This window comes from Pholis gunnellus, assembly GCF_910591455.1.
Source record: "Pholis gunnellus genome assembly, chromosome: 13".
In the NCBI taxonomy this organism is placed as follows: Eukaryota; Metazoa; Chordata; class Actinopteri; order Perciformes; family Pholidae; genus Pholis; species Pholis gunnellus.
Window position 1 is genome coordinate 11,620,334 of NC_136540.1, and position 23,380 is coordinate 11,643,713.

Here is a 23,380-nt window from a genome sequence, read left to right on the forward strand (position 1 = left end):
ACCAACATGCCGTTGAAATGGAAAAGCGGTTCTCCCGTCAGCTGGAAATTCCCAGTACCCGTTCTTAAGACATCCAGGTCCTCACCCCTTTCACCTGCCTACATGTGAGTACGAGCTGAACAGCATTCTCACCATACCATTGTGGTACTGGGGAGATGTTTCAGTTTTCTTTGTAAATCATTTTTTTTTTCATTGCAGCCCTAATTAGGCAGAATGCGACCGAGCCTCGTAGTGTGTCAGGTTTGCCTTGTCCTGCATGCATTGTGTGGTTTGCTGGCGGAGTGCTCTGCTCCTGGGCAGAAGGACTCATTTTGCCAGCTACAGTCGGGACATGGCGAGCACCACATCCCCGACTCTTGCCCTCTCCCTGTGGCTCTGTTTATTTGGGAGCAGGGACTCGGCAGCTTGGGAGGAGCCTGCCTTTGTCAGGATGCCTGGCGTGCCCTGGTTTAGAAGCTATTGTCATCTGCTACTGTTCAGGAGGGGGGGAGGGTAGAATGAAAGTGCCTCTCGCAGCCTCTCGCCATCCCCCCCCCCCCCCCCCCCCCCCCGTTTCCTGCTCTCTGCTGAAATGGACAAGTGTCTCGGTTGACTTTTGTCCAAGGCTCTGGCCTACAGACAGTGAGAACCAAAAGCTTGAAAACAACACAGTTTACACGGCATGCTAGGCTAGCCGATAGCCTTAAGGTAATGTTATAGGCTTACTCGGGTGGGTTTTTGACAAAATTGGATTTATGCAGTCTCCAGTTATCATGCAGCTTTACTTATGAGCTTAAGAGCTTAATTTTGCTAGGTTTACAGAAATGTTTATTTTAAACATATTACTGCATCCCAGCAAGAGAAATCGGTGCTCCATCCTCAGTGAAGCGGGTCACATCTGCTACATGACTAGCTCTAAATGTACACAACATGTACATTTACCATATAGTCCCTATAAGTACACATCAAGTAAGGCTCCTCAAAATCATGTCACTTTGTAAGCTCTTTACAAAATGAAATAATGAATGCTTCGCTATTGGCACTATTGACTCAGTCATTTTGGTTTTAATCTTGGTAGTTCAGCTGGAACACCCTGATACACACACACACACACACACACACACACACACACACACACACACACACACACACACACACACACACACACACACACAAGCGCACACACACACACACACACACACACGCACACATAAATTCACATCTAGGAAGCTGTCCAGTTCTACCACAGTCTTATCTGTTGGCCACTGAGCAGCTCCACTGGAGCAGTTGGGGAGGGGGAGGTTAAGGGCCTTGCTCAAGGGCACCTTAGTGGTTTTAGCAGTCATTGTTCTTTCACCTCCCCACCCGGATTTATTCAGACGGATGCAACCAACAACCTTCCAGTTATTTTAGCTTCATTGGGATCTATAATAGAAAGGCCCAAACTGTGTTTTAGTTCCTAATGTAGTTGCGAACAATGAGTGAAAATTTCTGTGTAATTCTCCATCTTGTCCATGAACATTTAAAATAATCCAGTCTGAAGATATGTTGCGCCGTTGTTGGTGATTTGTTTGAGTTTTTGGTAATAAAGCTCCTTCAAAATAAAGCAGCACAAGTTGACACTAAAGAGGGACCATAGATGCAGCATTTTGTATTTCTTGCTGGTTCGTACAGATTTTTGGTCATAAACCTCTTGGAGAAATATTTCTTTCTTTATTCTGGCGCATTTAAATGATATCGTTTGCAAATTTATATTTGCTGTATAATTTAGAATTTCTGTATAAATAGTCATAGACTGGCCATGGTCCATTTCTATGTGGTGTACCTACTCTATTACCTTACATCTCAGAATTTCTTATCTTGATAGATCATCTTTTAGGGCTTATTTCTAAACTCATTAAAAAAAAAAAAAATCACGCTGTGTCAATGCTTTAAAAGTGACTTAACTACTGTATGTCATCAGTATCCTCCCCCCGCTACAGCATTAATCAGGACCAGTATGCAGGATCTTAACACCAACACGTCTTTTGACCGACTAAGACAACTCCACCAATGAAAACGCAAGGGCGACAGTGCATTAAATGTACTTAACATGCTTCATAGGAGAACACACACCAACGCCTTGAGGCTCCACCTCACTCTGCCCTCCCAGACCACGTACTATTTTTGAAACGTGTACATTGTGAGCTGTGAGCTAATATTGGGCCCCCCAATTATAGGTTACTCTGTGGTCAGGGAGAAGTTCCTCTTTATAGGTCCTTTGAGTGGTGCAACTGTCCGCTTGGCTTTGGAGACATTTTTAACTTGGGTGTGCTGCTGCTGGGGTAATCTTTGGAAATGGAGGACACACACGAGAGAGAGTTTTTAAAATATCTGTCACACATGATGTATAAATAATTTGTTTTTCACAATGTCTGTTTTTGAAACCGCCCTTATCTATATATAGACCGGAGAACTGCTTGTGGTGCAGATTTTAATGGAAAGGAACGGTTTACGGTCCACTGCCAGCACGGCCCATAGAATAATCTTCCGCTCAGTAAACCGTCGTTGGGTTTTATATTTAATTTCACACAAAGGGAAATGAATGTCATCCCTCATCTTACAGTGGTTCAGTACAAAGTGCTTAATATACGTGTGACTGCTGTCTATAGTAATCGCCTCTCGGAAGCGTCATGGTGAGCCGGCAACCTCAACTGCGGCAAAGCCGGTTAGATTCCAGTTCCCCCCCCCCCCCCTTCCTCTCTCTCGCTATGTTTTCTGTCAACAATCTCATCGAGGCAAAATGGGAATGAGAAAATCAATCCTTCAAAGGAAATCTAAAAATGAAATCACACCTTGCACATTCTGACCTTCATATTGTGCTCCAGCGCATTAGAGTCTTGAAGTGATTTATCTACTGCCGTCCTTTGGTTCTACTGATTTATATATGTGTGTGTATGTATGTATGTGTGCGTATATGTGTGTGTGTGTGTGTGTGTGTGTGTGTATGTATGTGTGTATATATATATATATATATATATATATATATATAATGTTTTGTTTGAAAGAAATGCACACTTTAAGAAAATAAAACATGCAGGCTGCTGCTAAAAAGTCAAAGCCATCTAGTTTTTAAGAAGTATTTCTAGTGCTGAGACTGTAATTAAAGCCAGTGACCAGATTACATTCAATGCAGAATGTACAGCTATATAAGTCAAATGAAAGCTTTTCTCTTTGAACAGATATTTGTGACCGTAGAGGCTTCTCATGTCTCGCCTGGCCGTCAAATCCTTCTGTTTCGGAATCCTTCTGCTGCTGCTGTTATGAGCCCACCGCTTCACATTCTTCGAAACCTACTTTTATTACCAACTTGCATTCATTTGTTCGATCAATTAAACAATTCATCTATTCTAAAAGGAATAGGACATTTTTTTTTTATTTGACAGCTGGCATCAAACTGAATAAGAGCTGTTTTTTGCGCTGAGAATTTTCATTTACTTTGACTTTGAACATCATCTGACAAAAAAATAAATGTTTATGTTTTAAAAATGCATAAAACAGTGAAGTTATACTCAAGGGTGTCACCAGATACTTCTTGTGTATTAATTGGACTCAGTCAGGGATGATGTTAAAACTACAATACTGTACGATTGTACTCTAAAGTGCAAGTACAGCTGGATAACACATTTTCACATTAAAGGGACCGTTCGGATGTTTTTAAATGGGGCCACAGCCACCAGAATCCATTGGAGAAAACCAAAATGTGACCATGGATGGGTACGGCTTGTCCTCTTCAGTTCCCTGTCAGAAATGGTTGTCTCACAGTAAGGTAGAGCGCTGAAAAGCCTTTCTATCTTTAAGCCAAAATACGTGCTGATGTAACTCCCGTCTGCTTCTCCAAACCTACTGTAGGTCATACACAATAGATAAGTACCTCGTACAACCCTCACGTGTGTCTTATTCCTAACATGTGTTCGCTTCTCCATTTTGATGGAAGGCAGAGAATCAGCCGGTGTGCCACATCAGCTAGAAAGTAGTTCCACTGAATCAAGACGAGTGAATGACTAACATGGTCTCTAAATGCCAGGCTGTAGATAGACACTGACCAGAGTGATGTGAAACAATATGTGATCATTTTCATTAAACCTGAGTGCAACATCTGCCAATGTTTTTAAATGAGTGTCGTAGTTTTTAATATTTATGCGTGTCCATTATCAACTTAAGAGTATGGCGGTGGAGCTTTTAATGTACCTGCTCTTTTGGAATGGACATTAGGTTCTTGCTGACCGGTGGCCGTATTTTGTACAAAATGCATTAGATCCACACGGGGATCATTTATTTTCATTGAAAGGCCCAAAGGGGAGGCGCGGGCAGTCTGGCTGGCAGAGCATCAACCGAGTTCAGTCAGGTGAGACGATGGCTATAGCGAGCCGGGAGGAGAGCGGACCCACGCGGAGAAGGCTGGTTAGTTTGGTAGCTTGGAGTGAGGTGGAGGGGCCGACAGACCCAGCTGTGCTCCTGGCCACCATCCTGCGAATCTCTGTGAATTCAGAGGTTGTAATTGGCCACATGTAACGGAAGATGTACCACAAATGCTGCCCTACAGTATATGATCATGGAAGGATCTGCAATTTATCGTCCGTCCCTGTTTAGATAGTTACAGTGAGATTAAGCCTCTTTTGTATGCAAAGTTATTCCTCTCTTCTTATTTGAGTCCAAGCTAAATCTTGCTGACACGTCCAATTCCCGATCGCTCTGGCACATCTCTGGCCTTTTTGTTTAGTCTCTGGACTCAGTCCTCGGGTTCACATCTGCAGTGACGACACAGTTCAGTGTATTATGTCCTTTTTTGGTTTCCACACACACTCGGCTGGGTCGTGTTCCTTCATACAGCATCTTTCAAGTTGATTAAGCATTCGGTACATGTCGACAGATTGTCCACTCCACCCACACGTAAATACACTGAAGCTGATTTTGGTTTAACTGCTCGTGGTGCGGTTTCAAACAGTTTTTTGAAATTTTAATTTTAAGGCACTCATCAATTCACCGGCCCTTTTTTCTTTTTGATGCAAAGGCTGTGGCCTTTTTTAAAGCGCTCTTTGATTATAAAGTGTAATTACAGACTCATTAAAACTGACAAATTGCTCAGATTCTAAGCATGATTGGAGCAATTATCTGGAGATCGCGGATGGTTTGTTGCGGACAGAGTGAGCCGCCAATACTTAATGCTCAATACAACGCATAACCTAATCACTAAACTCATCAAATTCACATAGTCGGCATGTATTTTGTGGCACCCTGGGGGGTTATTTTCACGTGTTTTTGTTTATCCTGCAGCAGATGTTCTGCTCTCACGAACACTGGAACTTTCTCTAATCCAATTGCTTCCACATTTACTCCCTTTTTTGGAACGGTTCAATCCATGCTAATCTATTTTTAAATCAGAATTCCACGTGTGATTTCCAGCAATTAAGAGTCCGTGAATAGTACATTGCAACCATCCATTCAGGTGGTTAAGCCACAGTATTAATTAGGGAAGTGCCAATTTGACCATAATGGGGCAGAGCAAACAAACATTTGTCAGACACAAGGAACAGATCAAGGTTTGTTTTTTTTAAAAAAGTCTATTTATTAAGATGATGAACATGTTCATATTGCGATCCATCCACCAGACGCGTTGTCACGTTTTAGATGTTGATGGAACAGAAGATGGTTTGAGAGAGGAATTCTAAGACGGCGTAACTACTTCCCTCTCTCTGCCCGACTGCTTCTCGATGGGGAAAGGGAAACAGGAGCTGCACCCAATCCTCTGAAATGTTGAGAGAATTTCACACTTTTTTTTTTTTCCTCTCGGTTGTTAATTTTTCAGTGGTGTTGAAGGAAGGAGGAAAAAAAAAAAAAAGTGTTGCTGCTGCAGGAAAGGTGGAGAAGGAAGCTGCTGAATTTCCGCGTGTTTGTATAACTAGAAGACAAATAACCCATCGGATGGTCTCATGTTTAACCTCATAGGTTTGTAATTTGATGTTAAGTGTTCAGTCCTCTTACAGGTGAGCAAAAATAATTTAGGAAATAACGTCCACGCGCAACCTCTGCAGTATTAGAAATCCAAGTGACACTGTGCTGCACATTTGCAAACAGGGGTTCATCTTGAGCCACAGCAGAGTTTTCTGCCGCAGCATCGTTGATGTATTGTGTTGCATGATATTAGAAGGTGTGTATGACTATAAGTCAATTTACCACCATGTTATTTTACTTGAGTACTAGGCCACTGCGTCACAAGATCTGTCCCCCCCCCCCCCACAGAAGCTGTTCAACATGCAGCGTTCATTGCATCGCTGTGCTCGGTGATCGAGAAGACCCTTCAGTTTCGGGCTCTGCCGTCGCTCGGCTTGCTTCAGATCCGGCTGCTGCAGTGCGTGTTGTGAGGACGGCAGCCAGACTGTAGGAGTCTTGTGGGCGGTAGAGGTGTCCTCTTTGTTTTCTACTGTGTCTGTTTTTGCTCTCAGGCTCTTCCTGTGTTCCTGTTTAAAACAATAGGTCACATAAGTCCACAGTAGCTGTGAGCAACTCCAACTTTTTTTTAAATGTCCCTGTGATGCAGTTTGTACAGAAATTAGTCCAAGAATAATGCATATCAATTTTGCATTAGCGGTACATGCATTTAATTTAGGATTTCTGGCTGTTTTCAGGGGTTTGGGTTGTTCTTCCTGTCTCCTGAGTAAACCATCCTTTTGAAGCGAGGCCCAGGACCTGACACAATGAGCACTGACACCAGTATTCCCTCACATCTAGTAGCTATCTAGTCGTATATTCTAACTGACCGTATCTCCGGTGTGGCAGCGCTGTCAATTCATTGTTGGACTCGTTGCTCTTGTCAGAAAAGACGAGGCATGTGTAAGAAAGACACACTTGAAAACCTCTGCCCCTTTCCTTTTTAACATTTATGTCAAATTATTTACCGGTATATTTGACCATTCTTTGCTCCAGAAACATTTTGAAACGTGACATTGGTCTTTCAGATGTTATGAACCTGAAACAGACGAGATTAATGAAGTTTATATCAATGCACGTCTAAGCATGATGAGGCTGCAAAGCTATACTCATTAATCCTTTAAGACCCTTCCGCTGTCATCGGAGGGAAAAAGCCAAGTTGACTTTAGCTTCAGCTAAACTGTCACTGGTGGAAGGATGGGTTTTTTTTTTAAGCTTTGCACTGGCATAACAGACCTGCATAGACTGCCTTGTTTCTCCATTACTTCTTTCTCAATCCTCCAGCCCTCTCTTTCTCCCTGCTCAGGTGAAAATATAACACATATTATGTGTCACTGACCTGAATATAGGATCCTCAGCATGGCGTTCCTGTTATTTGTCCTTTCCGATGTAGGCAACAACGTATGCTCTGGTTTTTGTTGCGGGAAGAAAAAAACCCCATAAAGTATAGGAGGCTGTAAGAGCTAAATTAGTCTAAAGTGTAAACATGAGAAATTGCTGCACTGAACTAATAACGGCTCCATACCATAACCATAAATACCAATTGATGATTCCTCATTAACTTAATTGGTACAATGAATCTGCCATCGTCTAATCTGATGAATAAGATCGAGTGTTGTTTTTATTAAACCCAAAGATACCTTGATTTTATCTCTATCATTTTAATTCCCCCTAACTTAAAGCTTCTGACATAACAGTGCACTCTAAGAGATTAGCAGTGTGTACCACAATGCATCGCTTGATGTGAGGTTTTATAATCACTGCATCCTCATTCAAGTAAACAACGTGCTGTGATATGCTGCTGTGAAACCACATGACACTCCAAACTCTTGTGTATGAACTCATCATTCAGTATAGGACACATCTCAGGTGCCGCTTTGTGGAGTTGTGAAACATCACGTTGAAAGATTTGTGACATTGTGTAATTTTTGAAAACGAAACCTAAAATAAACCCACAGTTGGCCTTGGTAATAGGTGTTTGACAGGCTAAGAGATGGTGAAATATTCTCTGATGTTTAATAAATGATTCTTTTGCATTGGTAAGTGCTGAGCTGCAGTAACGCTTTAGGCACGATTATCTTCAAACGAAGCCACGGCAGCAGCTACAGATTCACTCTCCAGGTCGTCTGATGTCTGTAAGGTCGAGCAGAAAAATATTCACAAAAGCAAGCGTATATCCACACGATAATTACCAGGTGCTGCCTTTTTTTTTATATAGTGTGCAGACTCTATTTCTTTTTTAGGAAGAGCAGAACTTTGATACGGGATGCTGTAGCTGTTGTCTTCTTTGTTTTCGTTCCGGCAGCCACCATCACTCCTCTGTGGTTTGGACAGCCCACTCTCTCCTCGCTGCCTGTCCGACTTACCACCTGACGGGGTAAATGTGCCAGTACATTGCCTGTGTGCTGTGTCTGTGTGTGTCCGTGTGATTGTCACCACTGTTCAAGTTCCTCAACGTTTCGTGCTGGTGTTCACAAAGTCCCTAGTAGACGTGGTCCATGATCATCTCCCTTTTATTCCTGAATCCATCCTCTCCTCATCATCTTAGAAATACAATAGACCTCAAGCATGTGTGACCACATGTCGTAGTTGTTTGTTTCTACCTCTTGTTCTGGCAGATATGTTTTTGTGCTTTTGTTGTTGTTGCTTATGTATTCTCATTGGTCCTTCCTACCCCGTTCCTCAGTCCTTGTACAGCATGTGGAAAGAATGACAAATAGATTCCACCTGACCTTCTCTTAATGTTTATCCATCATGTACCCCAAATGTCTTTGGCCTAATCTTTAAAGTCTTGAAAAACGAGAGACTGCGGTTGACTGTTAGCCGGCCGAAGTCTTCGCGGCGTGTTCATGTTTAAAGATGTGAGGCGACACAAAACGTTTGATCAGTCAGCCTCTGTCGGCTTTGAGGTCGGCTCAAGAGTGTCGGAGCCCTGAAGTCAAGGTTTCATTAGAAAAAGTTGCCGTGTAACTTTTTCCTCTTGATTACTTTTCTAACCAGATTATGCCGCCAAAGCACACAGTGTGTCAGTCAACAGATGCTTTTCACCTCCAAAGGACCTCAGAGTGCAAAATAATTATCGTTGTTGTGCATCTTCTTTTGTGTTAATGTTTTTCATACTGCAGAGCATAGAGAACGTCTCCCCGCATACTCGTCCTGTAAAGTTAATCAATCCTTGTGCAATAGTTCCTTTTCAATATGATCGTTAAAAGCAGGACCGTTTCTTATTAACGTGTACGTTGTAAACATTACGGAGCGTTTCCGTTCTCTGTTCTTACAGGTCAGCGTTTTAGTAGAAAATAATGACGCATACATCTTTAACCTGGCTTATTGATTCAGCCGTTAGTAGAAGCTTTGTCTGGCTTGGTCCGGATCTAATGACTATATTTAACATCAAATCTCCTCAATCCCTTTTTAAGTTGTATTCAAAGAAAACAAATCCTGCACTCTCTTACTCACGATCATATTTATTAATAGCATTTTCTGTCACAATGTTCTAATTAATAACACATTGCTGATATAGTTAATAATCAGATGTGCCATAAGAAGAAGAGACTGGCAGAGCAGTCTTTATGTAAGAGATGCACAAACTATTATAGCACAATTATTGGTAATAATAGTCGTGCATTGAAAGGTTCAGTGTTCTGTGCATCTGTTCCATAAAGACTGCTCTACCTTCCTATTATAGATTTACATAATTAGCATTATATGTGATTACTCTTCACATAAAGTCGCATTGAAAGGTGAGAATGAGTACATTTTGCATATAAAATGAGATCTGCCTAAATATGTTGCATTAACGAAATTCATTTCAAACATTCTTCCAGCATCTTAAAGCTATATTTAATTTAGATCTGCTGAATAACGAAGGGACGTTTCCTTACAGATGATAAAAAGAGCTCTGCAAGCCACAGAACAATCAGGTGCACACACACACACACACACACACACACACACACACACACACACACACACACACACACACACACACACACACACACACACACAAGGACTTTAGAGTTGCTTCATTATATAAATAGTCCAGTCAAAAACCATTAGTCTTCTACGTCTGACGCACTGCCTGCTCACAATTCTGTTTGAAGACGCAAACTTTTGCTGTTCTGCTGAGCAGACATTCTTTTTATTGAAAGAATATTTTATCTAAACGAGGCCAATCTCCATCTGAAAATGAGCGGCTCTTCAAGTCTCACGTGGCCCATTGGGCGACTATTCTGTCATCTCTATATATTGCGTGGAGAATAGTTGTAATATTTTAAACTCGGTTATTCTTCAGTGTGTGAAATGTAGATGTTTGTGAGCCGTTGTGGTGTGTAGCCTCTCTCTCTGTGCAACAACTCTTACTAAAAACAGAGCACAAAGCAAACTACCCGTATAATAATCAGTCACGAGTCCTCAAGCTCTAGTTCCTTTTGGTGTTATATTAACTTCTTCATCTTTAAAAATACCCTCCTTCCTCAACTTTTTTTTAAATGTTATTGTCTGGCAAATAACATTCTTTCGACTTGCCCCGTCCGTACCGATCTCGTGGACGCCATATCTCAGTAAAGCCTGGAGGGAATTTCTTCAAACTTGGCACAGACGTCCACTTGGACTCGAGTAAGAACTGATTAGAAATGTGGAGTTCAAAAAACCAGTTTTTGGACATAACCAAATAATTACTGTGCTGATTATGACAAATTCATACTAATATCTAATAGGATGAAATGATGAAGTGAAGACCTTTTCGGACAGACATGCATGTAAACTGCAACATGATTGCAGAGTAATTCTACTTTTTTTTATCGACTCTGCAGTCTCACTTTTGAGGTAATCTACACATAAGCTTTGCATCAAAGAAAAAGCCGTGCAAGCAACATTGTTTGCCGATGATCTAACCTTAAGAGACCGTTATGCTGTTTTGATCAAAGATGACTGATTGTGTTGATTCACAGTGCTGTGATATTTTTTTTTACCCAAATGAGCTTCATTCTCTAATGTCAGTTTTGTCAGCGCAAAATGTACCCGTATCCCGAGAGTGTTCCCCTTGGGGCTCTGAGTCACACTGTGCTTTCCACGTACACGCTCTCTGCGGAGCAGTTAAGGACTTTCTGTTACATTTTAGTCAGACTGCCCTCGAGCACGGGAATATCACAAGAATTGGACTATTCAAATATGAAACGCTAACGTACCACGTTCTCACAGAGCAGAATATTTTTCCCTTTTAGTAGAGGGCTGTTTAAGACTCAACAGACTTCTATTATACTGTAGAATACATTACACATTTTGAGACCAAACTTTGATTAACTTCAATCATCATTAGCTGCGTTTTGTCTCCTAAGTGGTTGTTTTTCCTCAGTGCTGAAAAGTGAGAAATAATGTTTTTGTCTTTCCGTATTTTAGTCACAGCTTTTCAGAAAACTAATTTTCAACGCTGTCAGCCCGTTTAAAAAAAAATAGTTCAATTTCACTTCATGTCCTCATTTAACTCTGAGAGATGATGCATCACATGGCTGTGTGGTTTATCGAAGGAGAAGGAATCAAAACACTGAGTGTCACTACATGCAAAGAGACTGGTCTGTCTTCAATACGCCTCCACAATAACGGTAGTTTTTAACAAAAATGTCTGCTTTAATATTGTTAGATTTTATGTCAATATGTCGATTACATTCATGAGATCTATCTTGTGTGAAAGTAGACGTTTTGGCCCGAGGATGAGCAGGAATGAGTTCAATGCGCTTTTAGGGGAAATTGCTTTTTCGAGCATGAAATTCCCCGTGTACACATGGTAAAGGGCTGCATTTAAATGCCTCTTTGAGTCATATAACCAACACATGTGTACTGCTTATAGCTAAACCATATATACTAAGGAATTCAGTTGGATCATAGTGGCTCCAAATACAACATTACTCTCAGGATTTCGCAACACATATTGTTTTAGACAAAAGTTTGTGTGTTTGTACTTCATCAGCTTAGACGTTGTTTGCATTTCACATGCATATATTGGCACAGCGCAACTGCAGACATAAACCGTTACTGTAGTTTGTTCCGAGGGTATTTCAACATTTTACAACCTACACATCATATGATCATATATTAATAATAATAATACATTATTTATTACTTGTATAGCACTTAAAAGGTACTCAAAGGCACTTTACATGGTAAAAATAGAAACAATGAAAGCAATTACAATATGAACAAAAGAGATGACATAACAGTAAGGAACAACGGAGAAAAATGTTTTGTAGCTCCAAGATGTTACAGATAAATAGGTGCTATGTACATTATTTTCATGAAATCTGGAAGCAGCTAGTCATGTTGAAGACCAGTGAGTGGCCTTAGTGTTAGCCGAAGTTCAGTTCCTTGTCCAAAGGCATTGTGGGAAGTACGGGTCATGCTTTCCTCACTGCCCCTGCCACCATCTTTCTTGCTCCTCCAGGCCTGCAAATCCGCAACTTTTTAACGTGACATTTTATCTAACAATTAGGCTACCATCCCCCAATATGTCCTTAAGTTGTGTCACTCTGAAAACTTCTCTGTCCTACTTTCCAGAAGCTAAAATTAGATGGAAACACGTGTGTTTGGCAACACCTTTTTGAAGTGAAATCTTTTCCCCCTTTTTCCCAATAGATCCCTCGTGGAGGACGACGACGCTCACATGAAAGTGGCTCTGGGCTATGGTGATATGGGCATCTCGGCTCACCTTCAGGCATCAAAGACTGGAAACACACGCTTTTTCACAAGCAACACGCACAGCTCAGTGGTTCTTCAGGTAAGAGTGTAGACGCGTAGCGACAACCTCTCATGAAGAATGTTAAGTCAAATATCATCTCTGTCTGATAATAATGCTTCCATTCCTCCTTATTGTTCCTTTGACATCCTGTGAGCAATGTACGCTACATAGCTCAATTCAGGACGTTGTGCCAGTTGCAGGCCGGTGAGGCAGTGATTTAGGTTTCTCAACTTCACTTTTGAGATAAATCTCTATCCAAGTTAATCTATGCCTGCTGCAAGACTACAAACTGGTTAATTTGCAAAATCAAAACCATGTTTGAGTGCTTAAGTAACAACAACACCCACGTAGCTGAATAATCTAATTAACATTATACAGAAACCGAAAGTGAATAGGTTGTTAATTGATTAAAAATAGTGCATTCTGTAATATAAATAAATTGGATGCATGACGGAAACAAATCGGCACCATAAGTAATTCAGGAAAGGTTCTTTAAACGATGTTATGGATGACGAAGTTATTTAATCTTACAAAGCAAGATAGTGTGCTACAGCGAACGTTTAAGTTTAAGATCCATCTAAAGTTATTGTAGGCGACGCCGTGTGCAATGGCTGCCCCTCGTCACCAGCTCCCATTGAAAATGAATGGGTGTTGGCTGCTTTTGCTGCACATTAATCTCTTGGTGTCAGAGCACAGTGAGGGAAGGATGATGATTTGTCTTTGGCCACAGTTAGTTATAGCACACTCTCTCAGTCTCAGTTAGCTGGTGCATTTGGAAGCATTGTGCCCTTTGTGTATTACAGGAGTTTGAGTTGTATGTATGTGTGTTAATAGCATGTACTGTATGTTTTCTTACGACATGCTATTAGTACTACCATTCATGACTGACTCATAGGCCATGGCAAATAACTGGATGGTTTAAATTAACCCCCTTTCCCCATTTAATGACAAAAGCATAAGATGTGTCAGTGAATGAAATCGGGTGTGCAGATAAGTGCGTATGCTTGAGAAAAGTGTGTAGACAGCCTCAGGTACGCAGCAGCCAAGCGATTAAACAGCGGATGCAAAATATGACTCTCTAAAGACTATGCCGTATAAATTTACAGTGCAGCCATTCACGCCTCTAATAACCTCTGATTTAAGGATAAGGACGGGATTATTATTCGTTTTGCTACTAGTTCCCCGAAGAGACAAAGTAGTGAATGAATCTGTGTAGCCAAAGTCTGATATACTGCAGGTAAGGCCTCCACGCTGTACGCGTCCCCACCAGGTTGTATGGCTTACAAAGGGATAGTGTTCCGAAGCTCCAAACATACAATTCCTAAGTACTTTTTCTGGTCCATGAGCCCTTATCTGACAGGCCGTCATCCACTACTCTGGTCCCAGTAGCACTCATCACGCACATGCATCCCTCACCTTTCTCCTCTTCTCTCAGGGATTTGACCAGCTGAGGATAGAAGGTTTACTATGTGACGTCACGCTGGTGGCTGGGGACGGCGATGAAGCTTTCCCCGTACACCGCGCCATGATGGCCTCCTCGTCCGACTATTTCAAAGCCATGTTCACAGGTGGGTCCACAAAGCCCCGCGCTGACCAGAACATCTGGGGGGGGGGGGGGGGGGGGGGGGGTTAGCTATTCGACTGGTACCACTTACGTTGATTTGGGTGGGTTGTACTCTTTGTCACCACAAAGCATGCTTTTGGTTGCTTTTTATCATATATTCTTCGCTCCTGCACTTATTCTCCGGTAAAGCATTTATTATTCATGAACATTTCCATGCTTTAACACAGTCGCAGTCCTGTCACTGTCATTTTGCCTCCAGAGAAATTACTCAAATTGACCTTGTGCACACATCCCTCCAGGATTGTGTGTGTGTGTGTGTGTGTCTATTCACAACAGTTTCCATGTTATACAACCGACCTGCTTATTGTTATGCATTCATGTTCATGGTCGTTTGTACTTATAATGCCTGGAAATGGGACGTATTGGCCTGTCTCATCTCCCAGGCACACTGGATGCAGAAGTAGAAGAACCTTGAATACATTTAAATACATACCGTAAAGTGCATGAAGGGTATTTTTAGGAATAGCAGATACACTGTTGTATCTAAAAAAACAAATGTGGTGGAAAAGTATTTATACTGAAAAACACAATGTGCCAGGTTTTGTAATGCTTTTTGTTGTTAAAACCAAGGAAACCTTGAAATACAGATGTTTGTTAGAAAAAGTGACCTTACTGCTTTGATTGCACTTTGTATTAACCTGTCAATTTATTTTTCATCACTCAATCTTTATTAGTAATTTAACACCCTTGTCAATTTCATTACATTGTATATAATGAGCTTAGAAAGGGGATGGTTGGGAAAGGGAACAGTCGTTTCTTTTGGATCTCATATTGTGACCGTAGTGGAAGTAAATCTGTTGATTTTAATGTATTTAATTTTAATGTATTTAATGCATTTAATGTATATGATGAAGACTGTTGTGCAATGAGAACAAAGGGATAGCTGGTTAAAGTAGGAGCAAGGGGAAACTGTACTTAGAGCGTGCGATAGCTCATTAGTGTGAGCACAGATGCTGAGCAATGGGATTCTCCCTAAGACCTTCAATCCTTTCTCTGAACGAGAGTCCTTGGACACTGAAAACATTTCACTGTGTCATTTAACCAGCAATGGCATAAGCATCCAAAAGATACGATGCATAATTAATTAAATGTGTTATATCTTTGTTTGAAGGATCAAGCTTATATAACGAGCTTTATTCTTCAAGTTTAAAATAAATTGGTCTGCACGCAGACCTGTCAGTCAAATGAGATTATGTTTGAGCATCTGCCTTTTCTTCCCCCCCCCCCCCATGCCCGCCCGCTCTCCCGATGCAGGTGGAATGAAAGAACAGGATTTAATGTGCATCAAGCTTCACGGAGTTAACCGAATAGGCCTGAAGAAGATCATTGACTTTATCTACACGGCCAAGTTGTCGCTCAACATGGAGAATCTGCAAGACACACTTGAGGCAGCCAGCTTCTTACAAATCCTTCCTGTGCTGGACTTCTGCAAGGTTTTCCTTATATCTGGGGTGAGTATAGCGAGACACACAAGCCAAAAGCTGCACATTACAGCACAGTGCACAGATTTCCTCTAGTGTTGGCTAGTCGTAGATTAGCTGTTGAACATGTTGAAATAACTTTATTTTAAAAATAAAAATTCCAACAATTGTTCCCCCAAAATATTTTATATCATTGTTTCTGGACTTTCGTGTGTTCAGAAGGGATGAGCTTTTTCTTTTAAATACACTAAAATGTAACTGAAACTAATTTGCGTGGAAGCAAATTAGGTCTGCAACTGATGATTGTGAAGATTGATTTATTTAGAGCCCATGTATTGACATCTTGAAATTGCTTATTTGTCTTGCCACCAGTCTAAAAACTAGAAGGTATTACACTGATGGAATACAAATAAAAGCAGCAAATCCTCTTATGTTCAGGTGTAGACTGAATGCTAATTTGCCTCTGATTGCGGCATCCCTCAAAGCTAAATCACTAATATTTAATTTAGAAGTCATTCTCTCTAAGGAAGCGAGTTTCTCTACACAACTTTGAGAAGATGCATTCGTCCATGTCCTAAGATGTCTTGCAGCTTTCCAAGGTTTTTGATTTCCTTCCCCCTCGCAGGTTTCTCTCGACAACTGTGTCGAGGTGGGGCGCATCGCCAACGCCTACAACCTCACAGAGGTGGACAAATATGTCAACAACTTCATCCTGAAGAACTTCCCCTCGCTGCTGGGCACGGGAGAGTTCGTCAAGCTGCCGTTTGACCGGCTGGCGTTTGTGCTGTCCAGCAACAGCTTGAAACACTGCACCGAGCTGGACCTGTTCAAGGCCGCTTGCCGCTGGCTACGCTACGAAGACAGTCGCATGGACTTTGCCGCCAAGCTCATGAAGAACATCCGCTTTCCCCTCATGAACCCCCAGGAGCTCATCAATCACGTGCAGACAGTGGACTTTATGCGCACGGACAACACCTGCGTCAACCTCCTCTTGGAGGCTAGCAACTACCAAATGATGCCCTACATGCAACCGGTTATGCAGTCAGAACGGACAGCCATCCGCTCGGACAGCGCCCACCTGGTCACCCTGGGCGGCGTCCTGCGCCAGCAGCTGGTCGTGAGTAAGGAGCTGCGTCTTTTCGACGAGAAGGCTCACGAGTGGAAGGCGCTGGCGCCCATGGACGCGCCCCGCTACCAACACGGCATCGCGGTCATCGGCAACTTTCTCTACGTGGTGGGCGGCCAAAGCAACTACGACACCAAAGGCAAGACGGCGGTGGACACGGTGTTCCGGTACGACCCGCGCTACAACAAGTGGATGCAGGTGGCGTGCCTTAATGAGAAACGGACCTTCTTCCACCTCAGTGCACTCAAGGGACACCTCTACGCGGTCGGTGGAAGGAACGCTGCGGGGGAACTCGGTGAGTTTATTTCCCTGCTTGTTTATTTGTTTTCAAGCAACTACAGAAGCCTTTTAATTAATATTCTGAGAGATTATACACTTAAATATCGAGGAGCAGTAGCAGAGAGACTGTGCAGTTGTAATAAGGCTGCAAGCATACTGGTGCGGGTAATCAAATGTTGTGCCTGCACATCGTTTGCTGTTTCATGTCGTACGCATAATCTCGGTGTAATTTAATATGATTTTTTAGAGGATGTGCACATCATCATGAACTCCTTTACAATCTACTGTAATCTGTAATCAATCTGCTGTAATCTTTAAATACAGAAGTATTTCATTTTATTAATAACTTGCAGACACATTGCATGCAATAATCCATCTCTCTCTCATGCCCAAAAGTCCAAATGTATTTTCAAAATTCACCATGTTTTTTTATCTTGTGAAATATTCTGCTTCAATCTATAGTTGTTGGTGTTAAGCCTTTCAAAAAAAACCTCATTCACTCTCCCACATGCCGCTCTTGAATGTGAAATATCTTCGATAAAGCCGTGATGCAGAATCCATTTGCAACGTCTGATGTTCAATCTCATTTGTCCCTGTGTCAGAAGTTTCATATCTTTTTAAGGCTGTTGCTTGGTGATGTGGTGTTTAGAGTTTTGTTGTGCTGTAATTTAAGTCTTTCTATTTCTTCACCTGATAATATAGTGCACTCCAGTACAACAAAGCCACAGCATACACACGACTAAGTCTTTTTGTTGAGTTGAATACTTTAATATTGCAGTCTACCTCACAATATTTGCTACAATGATATGTCAGATAGAAAGTTGTCCGTGATTATAAAAGGATCGTGTCAGATCATCTTTAGTCGGTAATCTGATTACTTTTCATAGTTTAAACAGAATTTTGTGACATTTAGACACACGGCTCGCCTTTCCGCTAGAAGCACTTCAATGAAGTGATATATTTATATCTGTCCATTGTAGTTTGGTTGCTGCGTAACCAGTCTGGAATCTCAGCGCCCGAAACTGTGGACCACAGAGAGGTGCCACCCAATACTTAAACTCAGCTCTGTAACATCAGCGGAGAGGGAGAGAGAGGCCGCTGTGTGAGCCGGCGTCTCTTCTGGCTTATAATTAGACCAAAGTGCACGGCCCCGGTTCACTGGCTGCCTACACAACTGCCTTCTTCTGCTTTACGTTCCACTGCACAGGGTTCAGTATTGATGTGTTTTGTGGATGCGCCCGGCCCTGGCATTATATCTGTTTTATTCTGGGTAGGTCATACGGGTGTGGCTTTATTGTTGCGTCTGAAATACCCCAGATTATAAAAGAAAGAGCTCAACAACGTCAAAACGGATCTTCACAGGAGGAAGCTTTCAATCCTAACTGGTTCATGGTCAGACACCATTCCCCATTAGGCTTGTTTGTTTGCTTATTGTGTCTTTCAAAATGACCAAATATATCTTTAGATGTGGGGGTTGTTGGTATGTAAAAAGTAATTACAGCATTGTTTACCACAGTCACACCATTGAGAGATTTTCTTATAAAGTGTCACTTAATCATTTGACAACCATGAAATAATTGTCGACAACATTTACAGTAACTTTCGACCCCATTACGGGGTCCCGACCCGACATGGAACCGCTGCTCTAGGTCAGAGGAGCGTGCCACGTAGTGATTAGGACCAGATGTCACCAGCTACCGGCTTGACAGCCTGCAGGAAGAGAATATCATGCAAATTAGGCACATGACCTTCTCAGCTGATCATGGGGATATTTTACTCTACCATCCGATTTTCCTTTTTTCAATTTAGAAGAGTCTCTGTAGGTAAATCAACATGAGTTCATACTCGTGTTACTTTATCATTTGTTTATGAAAAGGTTTTTAATAACGGTGCTTTTAAAAAAGAAAAATCCGACCCTGCTCTGCATTCATTTAATCAGTTTAATTAAGTCTCGTCTGTTCTACTTCCACTGAGCTGCTGCAACATGTTGTGCACTGCTCAAGGTGACTTTCATGATAGTTGTTGAGCAAGCAGAGAACGCGTTTCACTCTTTCTTTTCCCTGCTGAGATTTCCCCAGGTGGCACAGACTGCTTTTTGGTCCTGCTGCTGTATTTTGGAGTCAATATGATTTCTTTTTTTTAAAGAATTTCAAGTCTTTTGATTCAACAAAAGTCTTTTAAAAAGGTGTTTTTTTAATTCTTGGTGTTCAGCTGAGAACACTTATTTTCTTTGACCACTGTCAGTTCACCAACTACTTTTTCTATTAAACAAGATATTATTTTACAATCTCTCCACCCCTGTTTAAAATGATGGTAACTCATTCTCCTGTTATATGCAGATGAGACTTTCCTGAGCTGTGAAGATAAGACCCCCTCCTTGTAATTTTAAATAATAATTTATAACACTTCATCGAAGGTTACATCTTCGATGCTGTAGATTCCCTTTTCCAAGCACCCAATGAGGCCGTAAGGTGATCGACCCTGGCTGCTTGTTAAGGGGCCGCTCACCTATTGGTGTCACTCATGAATCTCAGCGTCCCCTATTCCGGTTTCTCACAGAATTTGTCGAGCCAACCTCGGAGGCTTTAACATAAAAAGGATCTTACAATCTCCCCATTTCCTGTGCAGAGATGTGTACTGTGTATTTTAATCTGTGTTTTAGCTCCCACGCTGAGACCCTCCAAGGCCTCATTTGCTGCTGTTTGTCCTCCTTAGTTGTGTCTTGACCTACTTTCTTCTAATACATCCTTTTTTTTTTTTTTTTTTTTATCCGTCTTTTCCCCTCAAGCTACCGTGGAGTGCTACAACCCAAGGACAAATGAATGGACGTATGTCGCCAAAATGAATGAACCACATTACGGCCACGCTGGGACGGTGTATGGTGGTTATATGTATATTTCAGGTAAGTAATCAACCCAAATAAAGAGGCATATGTAATGCTGGGTGGATGTGTAGCTAGTTTAAAGATAGATTTCATGTCTTCAAGTCATAATTAGAATGAATGTCAGTGCATTGTGATTTCCAATTAGATCATTTTCTTTCTTCACCAGCAGCAAACGGCTGATTAGATTTTATAACATGCAAGGCCATGAAATCTAATCTGTGGTTTGCTCATCGGCTGCCTTTAGTTTAAACCTTGACTGGATGCTTCACGCATCGCCATGACTCGTTGAGACAGGCTGCGTGTGTTCATGTTCAAACTAGATCCACTTTGTGATTGACGCATGCATTACAGGGCTGCAGGGGAAGTGTGGTCACAATAGTACAACACAATTCAGTATTACAATTATTTTACCATGAATTTGGTATTTAGTTTTTCAACAGAAAGGAAATACAGTAGATTTTAGGTTTTCAGTGACTCAATTATGAGATTTCTGACAGTATGCTAATGCTACGTAGTTGTATTTATCGTATAAAAATAGTGTCTTTCACAACTACAGACTTTTACGAATCCGTCCTCGCTCACTCGCTTCATCTATGCCGAGCACGCGGGTGAAGTTAGTTAAAGTCTCTGAGGGTTCAATGCTCCGGGGCACGAGGGTGGACTCTGAGATTGTTCTTTAAGGCGTCACCTCAATGCTTGTTCACTTCGTCGGATTGAAACAGATCCTGCGTTATGGAGATGAGCCCTAGTTTCTCTGTGTGACTAATCCAGAGTGGTGCTACAAAGGCAGGCGATGGGAGGGGTGGAAGGGAAATTTGGGAAGGATGGAGCAAAGTAGAGGACTGAAGCATGAGTGGGAGGTGTAATACGGAGGAGCCTGTGTTAATCCCTCCTGGCCGTGGGTACTGCCATCGTTCTACAACACGGGAACATGACGACCGTTCATACACATCACAGGAGTTTTCCAGCTAGATTAGTTTTCTATATGTCTTTTGGTGAAACGAAGGAGAAAAAAAGGGAAATGGGGAGTTTATGGTCATCCTCACCCTGAATATCATTACTGGATAACAGTTACATGGCCAGGTTATCTCTAAACACATGCACAGTATACAGGAAACCTTTTAGAAATGGGACCAGTGGAGCTAGATCAAGTGAAAATCTGTGACATGCCACCAAAATAATTAAGCTGTTTGAGTGTTAAAGTAATTACAAGTCACAGAATCAGAATTTCAATGCATTTGTGAGCCCATGAACTACTTAAAGAGGCTTTTTGTTATTGGAGATGTGCTCGGCCTCTACAGCCTCCTAATTAACTCACATGAACAACATTAACCCCTTTTACGCTCGTCACATGCTGCACTCGCCAGCTGGGAGGCGAGTGAAAAGAAAATGTCAAAAACCTCGTTAACTGCAGTATTAAGCTTATTTACAATACAAAGTGCTGACCAGCGTTATTAGATGCACTCCCTGATTTTGATTACTGTGCACACAACCAGTCAATTTAATTTCATAATCCACAGATCTCATCAGTATTATATCGATGTATTAGCTACCATATTAGTGTTTATTTTATTTAGTTCTGTTCCACATAGTAAATGTGATACACCATGCATTTAGTTTGCATTATACATTAGAATGCTGTGTGCACTCATGTGAAGAAGGTTTTTAATTTGATTTCATATTAACTAGCTCTGATCTGCTTGGTAACAGGCCAGAAACTAACAACTAACTTCATACATGATTACTATCGTTGAAACAAAAAGATAAATTTAATTAAAAACATTTCTTTTTATATAATTTCACAGTTCTTTTTCATCCCAAGTGAAACCCTATGACATATTTTGGACCACATAGGCGGCATGATTTAGCGAGTCTAATATTACCGCGGAGCGAAGATGAAAGGCATCTTTTCACTTTAAAAAAAGAGAAATGATGAATACCGTAATGGTCACAGAGTGAGCTAATCTGCTGCTAGCCAGCTGTTTGTCTCCCTCAGGCTGTACTCTGCAGTACATCGTATTTATTGCTCATCCTTTTTGATATTTTAATGGATTCCTTTTGTGTTGGTTCATGTTTCAGTGATGCGCTCAAAAGCAGGCCAATAGCCCGGTAAATTTCACTAACACAACGACACTATGTCGTGCTTTGCACCTGCAGCAGCTAATGCTACATGTAGGGGGGATTAATATTTTCGTGTTACAGGATAAAGCTTGTGAGTTAGTTTTCTGAATACATCTGTGGGTTATGACACAAGACAGAAACATGCACAATGGCTGTCTTTAATGGACTCTAGTGCTTTCAATGCAGAAGGTACAGAACATTACCCACGAGGCCCCGCTGTAGCGCCCACGGTCTCGGGAATGGGGGGGGGGGTTACGGTCTTGCTGTGCAAGGTGACCCTCTCTGAAGTGCAGTTCTGTGTCTGTCTGTCACAGCAGATCAGGTCACATTCTCCGGCTGTGCTGCTGCGCTGTCTGAAGGTATACTGTCAGCTGGATGAAGCTGACAGATGCACTCAGCCCACAGACCGTCACAGCTCGAGTGGTGCGTCAGAGTTCAGACACGACTAGTGAACGAGCACAGAGACGCTCCGCCTCTGGTCTGCCGTTCTACCTGAGAGATTCATTATAGCCGGGGTTTTGCTTTTGATATTTTGGGGGTCCCTTGGATGTCTTTTTTATTGTAAATTGTGACCAAAATGCATATTGAGAGAAATTGTTTGTTTGTGAGCATTCAGTCTGCAGGCATCGTCTTTGTAGACGAGATGAACGTTCTTAATAAGTGCCTTTTTTGTTTGTTTTTTGCCCTGACGTATGCCCCAAGACATGCACTCTGTGGAAGCTTCATATATACAATGGTTAGGTTCAGAGATTGTTAACTTTAGGTTTAAAACTGCACGTGATTTGCAGAGACTTTCAATAGTGCTGGGGTTGACGCACAACCTGAGTAAGGGCTGCCTCAGAAGCCGTCTCGGTGTGGAAACGAGGCTCATTAGGCATTTTAGTGCGTTTAAAAGAAAGCCGGTTTGTTTTGGCCGTTGTTTGAATTTGAGTGGTAATGGCCTCATAGCAGTGGCTCATAATTGGCTTATTTTATGCAGCTAAAGGCGGTAATCTTTAATGTCTGCAAGCTTTTTCCCCCCACTTGATCATTTTTTAAATATTGCGAGTGCTATAGCAGCTCAGCAAATAATGTGGGGGAATGGTCTGCCATTTTATTTGAGTGTTCAAAAACGTTTCCTGCCAACAATGCCACAATGCAATGTGTTGGATTTTATAGATGTAAAATGACCATTGTGGGCCTGAACTGTCTGTGTGAAGTGTCTGAACTTTCAATGTGCTCACTATTGAGGGTCAATTACTGT

The 23,380-nt window shown here is 41.7% G+C and overlaps 1 protein-coding gene across 3 annotated transcripts in view; it reads left to right on the plus strand.

The window, feature by feature from the left end:
• The window catches only part of klhl13 (kelch-like family member 13), a gene marked incomplete at its 5' end in the record, with an annotated part of 30,888 nt that overhangs the window by 4,733 nt on the left and 2,775 nt on the right, over nucleotides 1-23,380 (plus strand). The window contains 6 exons of one of the 3 annotated variants that reach the window (XM_079172296.1): nucleotides 8,255-8,326; nucleotides 12,580-12,721; nucleotides 14,118-14,250; nucleotides 15,561-15,757; nucleotides 16,353-17,148; nucleotides 19,921-20,034. In XM_079172296.1, coding sequence (XP_079028422.1) covers nucleotides 8,255-8,326; nucleotides 12,580-12,721; nucleotides 14,118-14,250; nucleotides 15,561-15,757; nucleotides 16,353-17,148; nucleotides 19,921-20,034 — 1,454 coding nt within the window. Of the gene's footprint in view, nucleotides 1-6; nucleotides 105-8,254; nucleotides 8,327-12,579; nucleotides 12,722-14,117; nucleotides 14,251-15,560; nucleotides 15,758-16,352; nucleotides 17,149-19,920; nucleotides 20,035-23,380 lie in introns of those variants that run through there. The other 2 variants (XM_079172294.1, XM_079172295.1) reach the window with 2 other exon arrangements.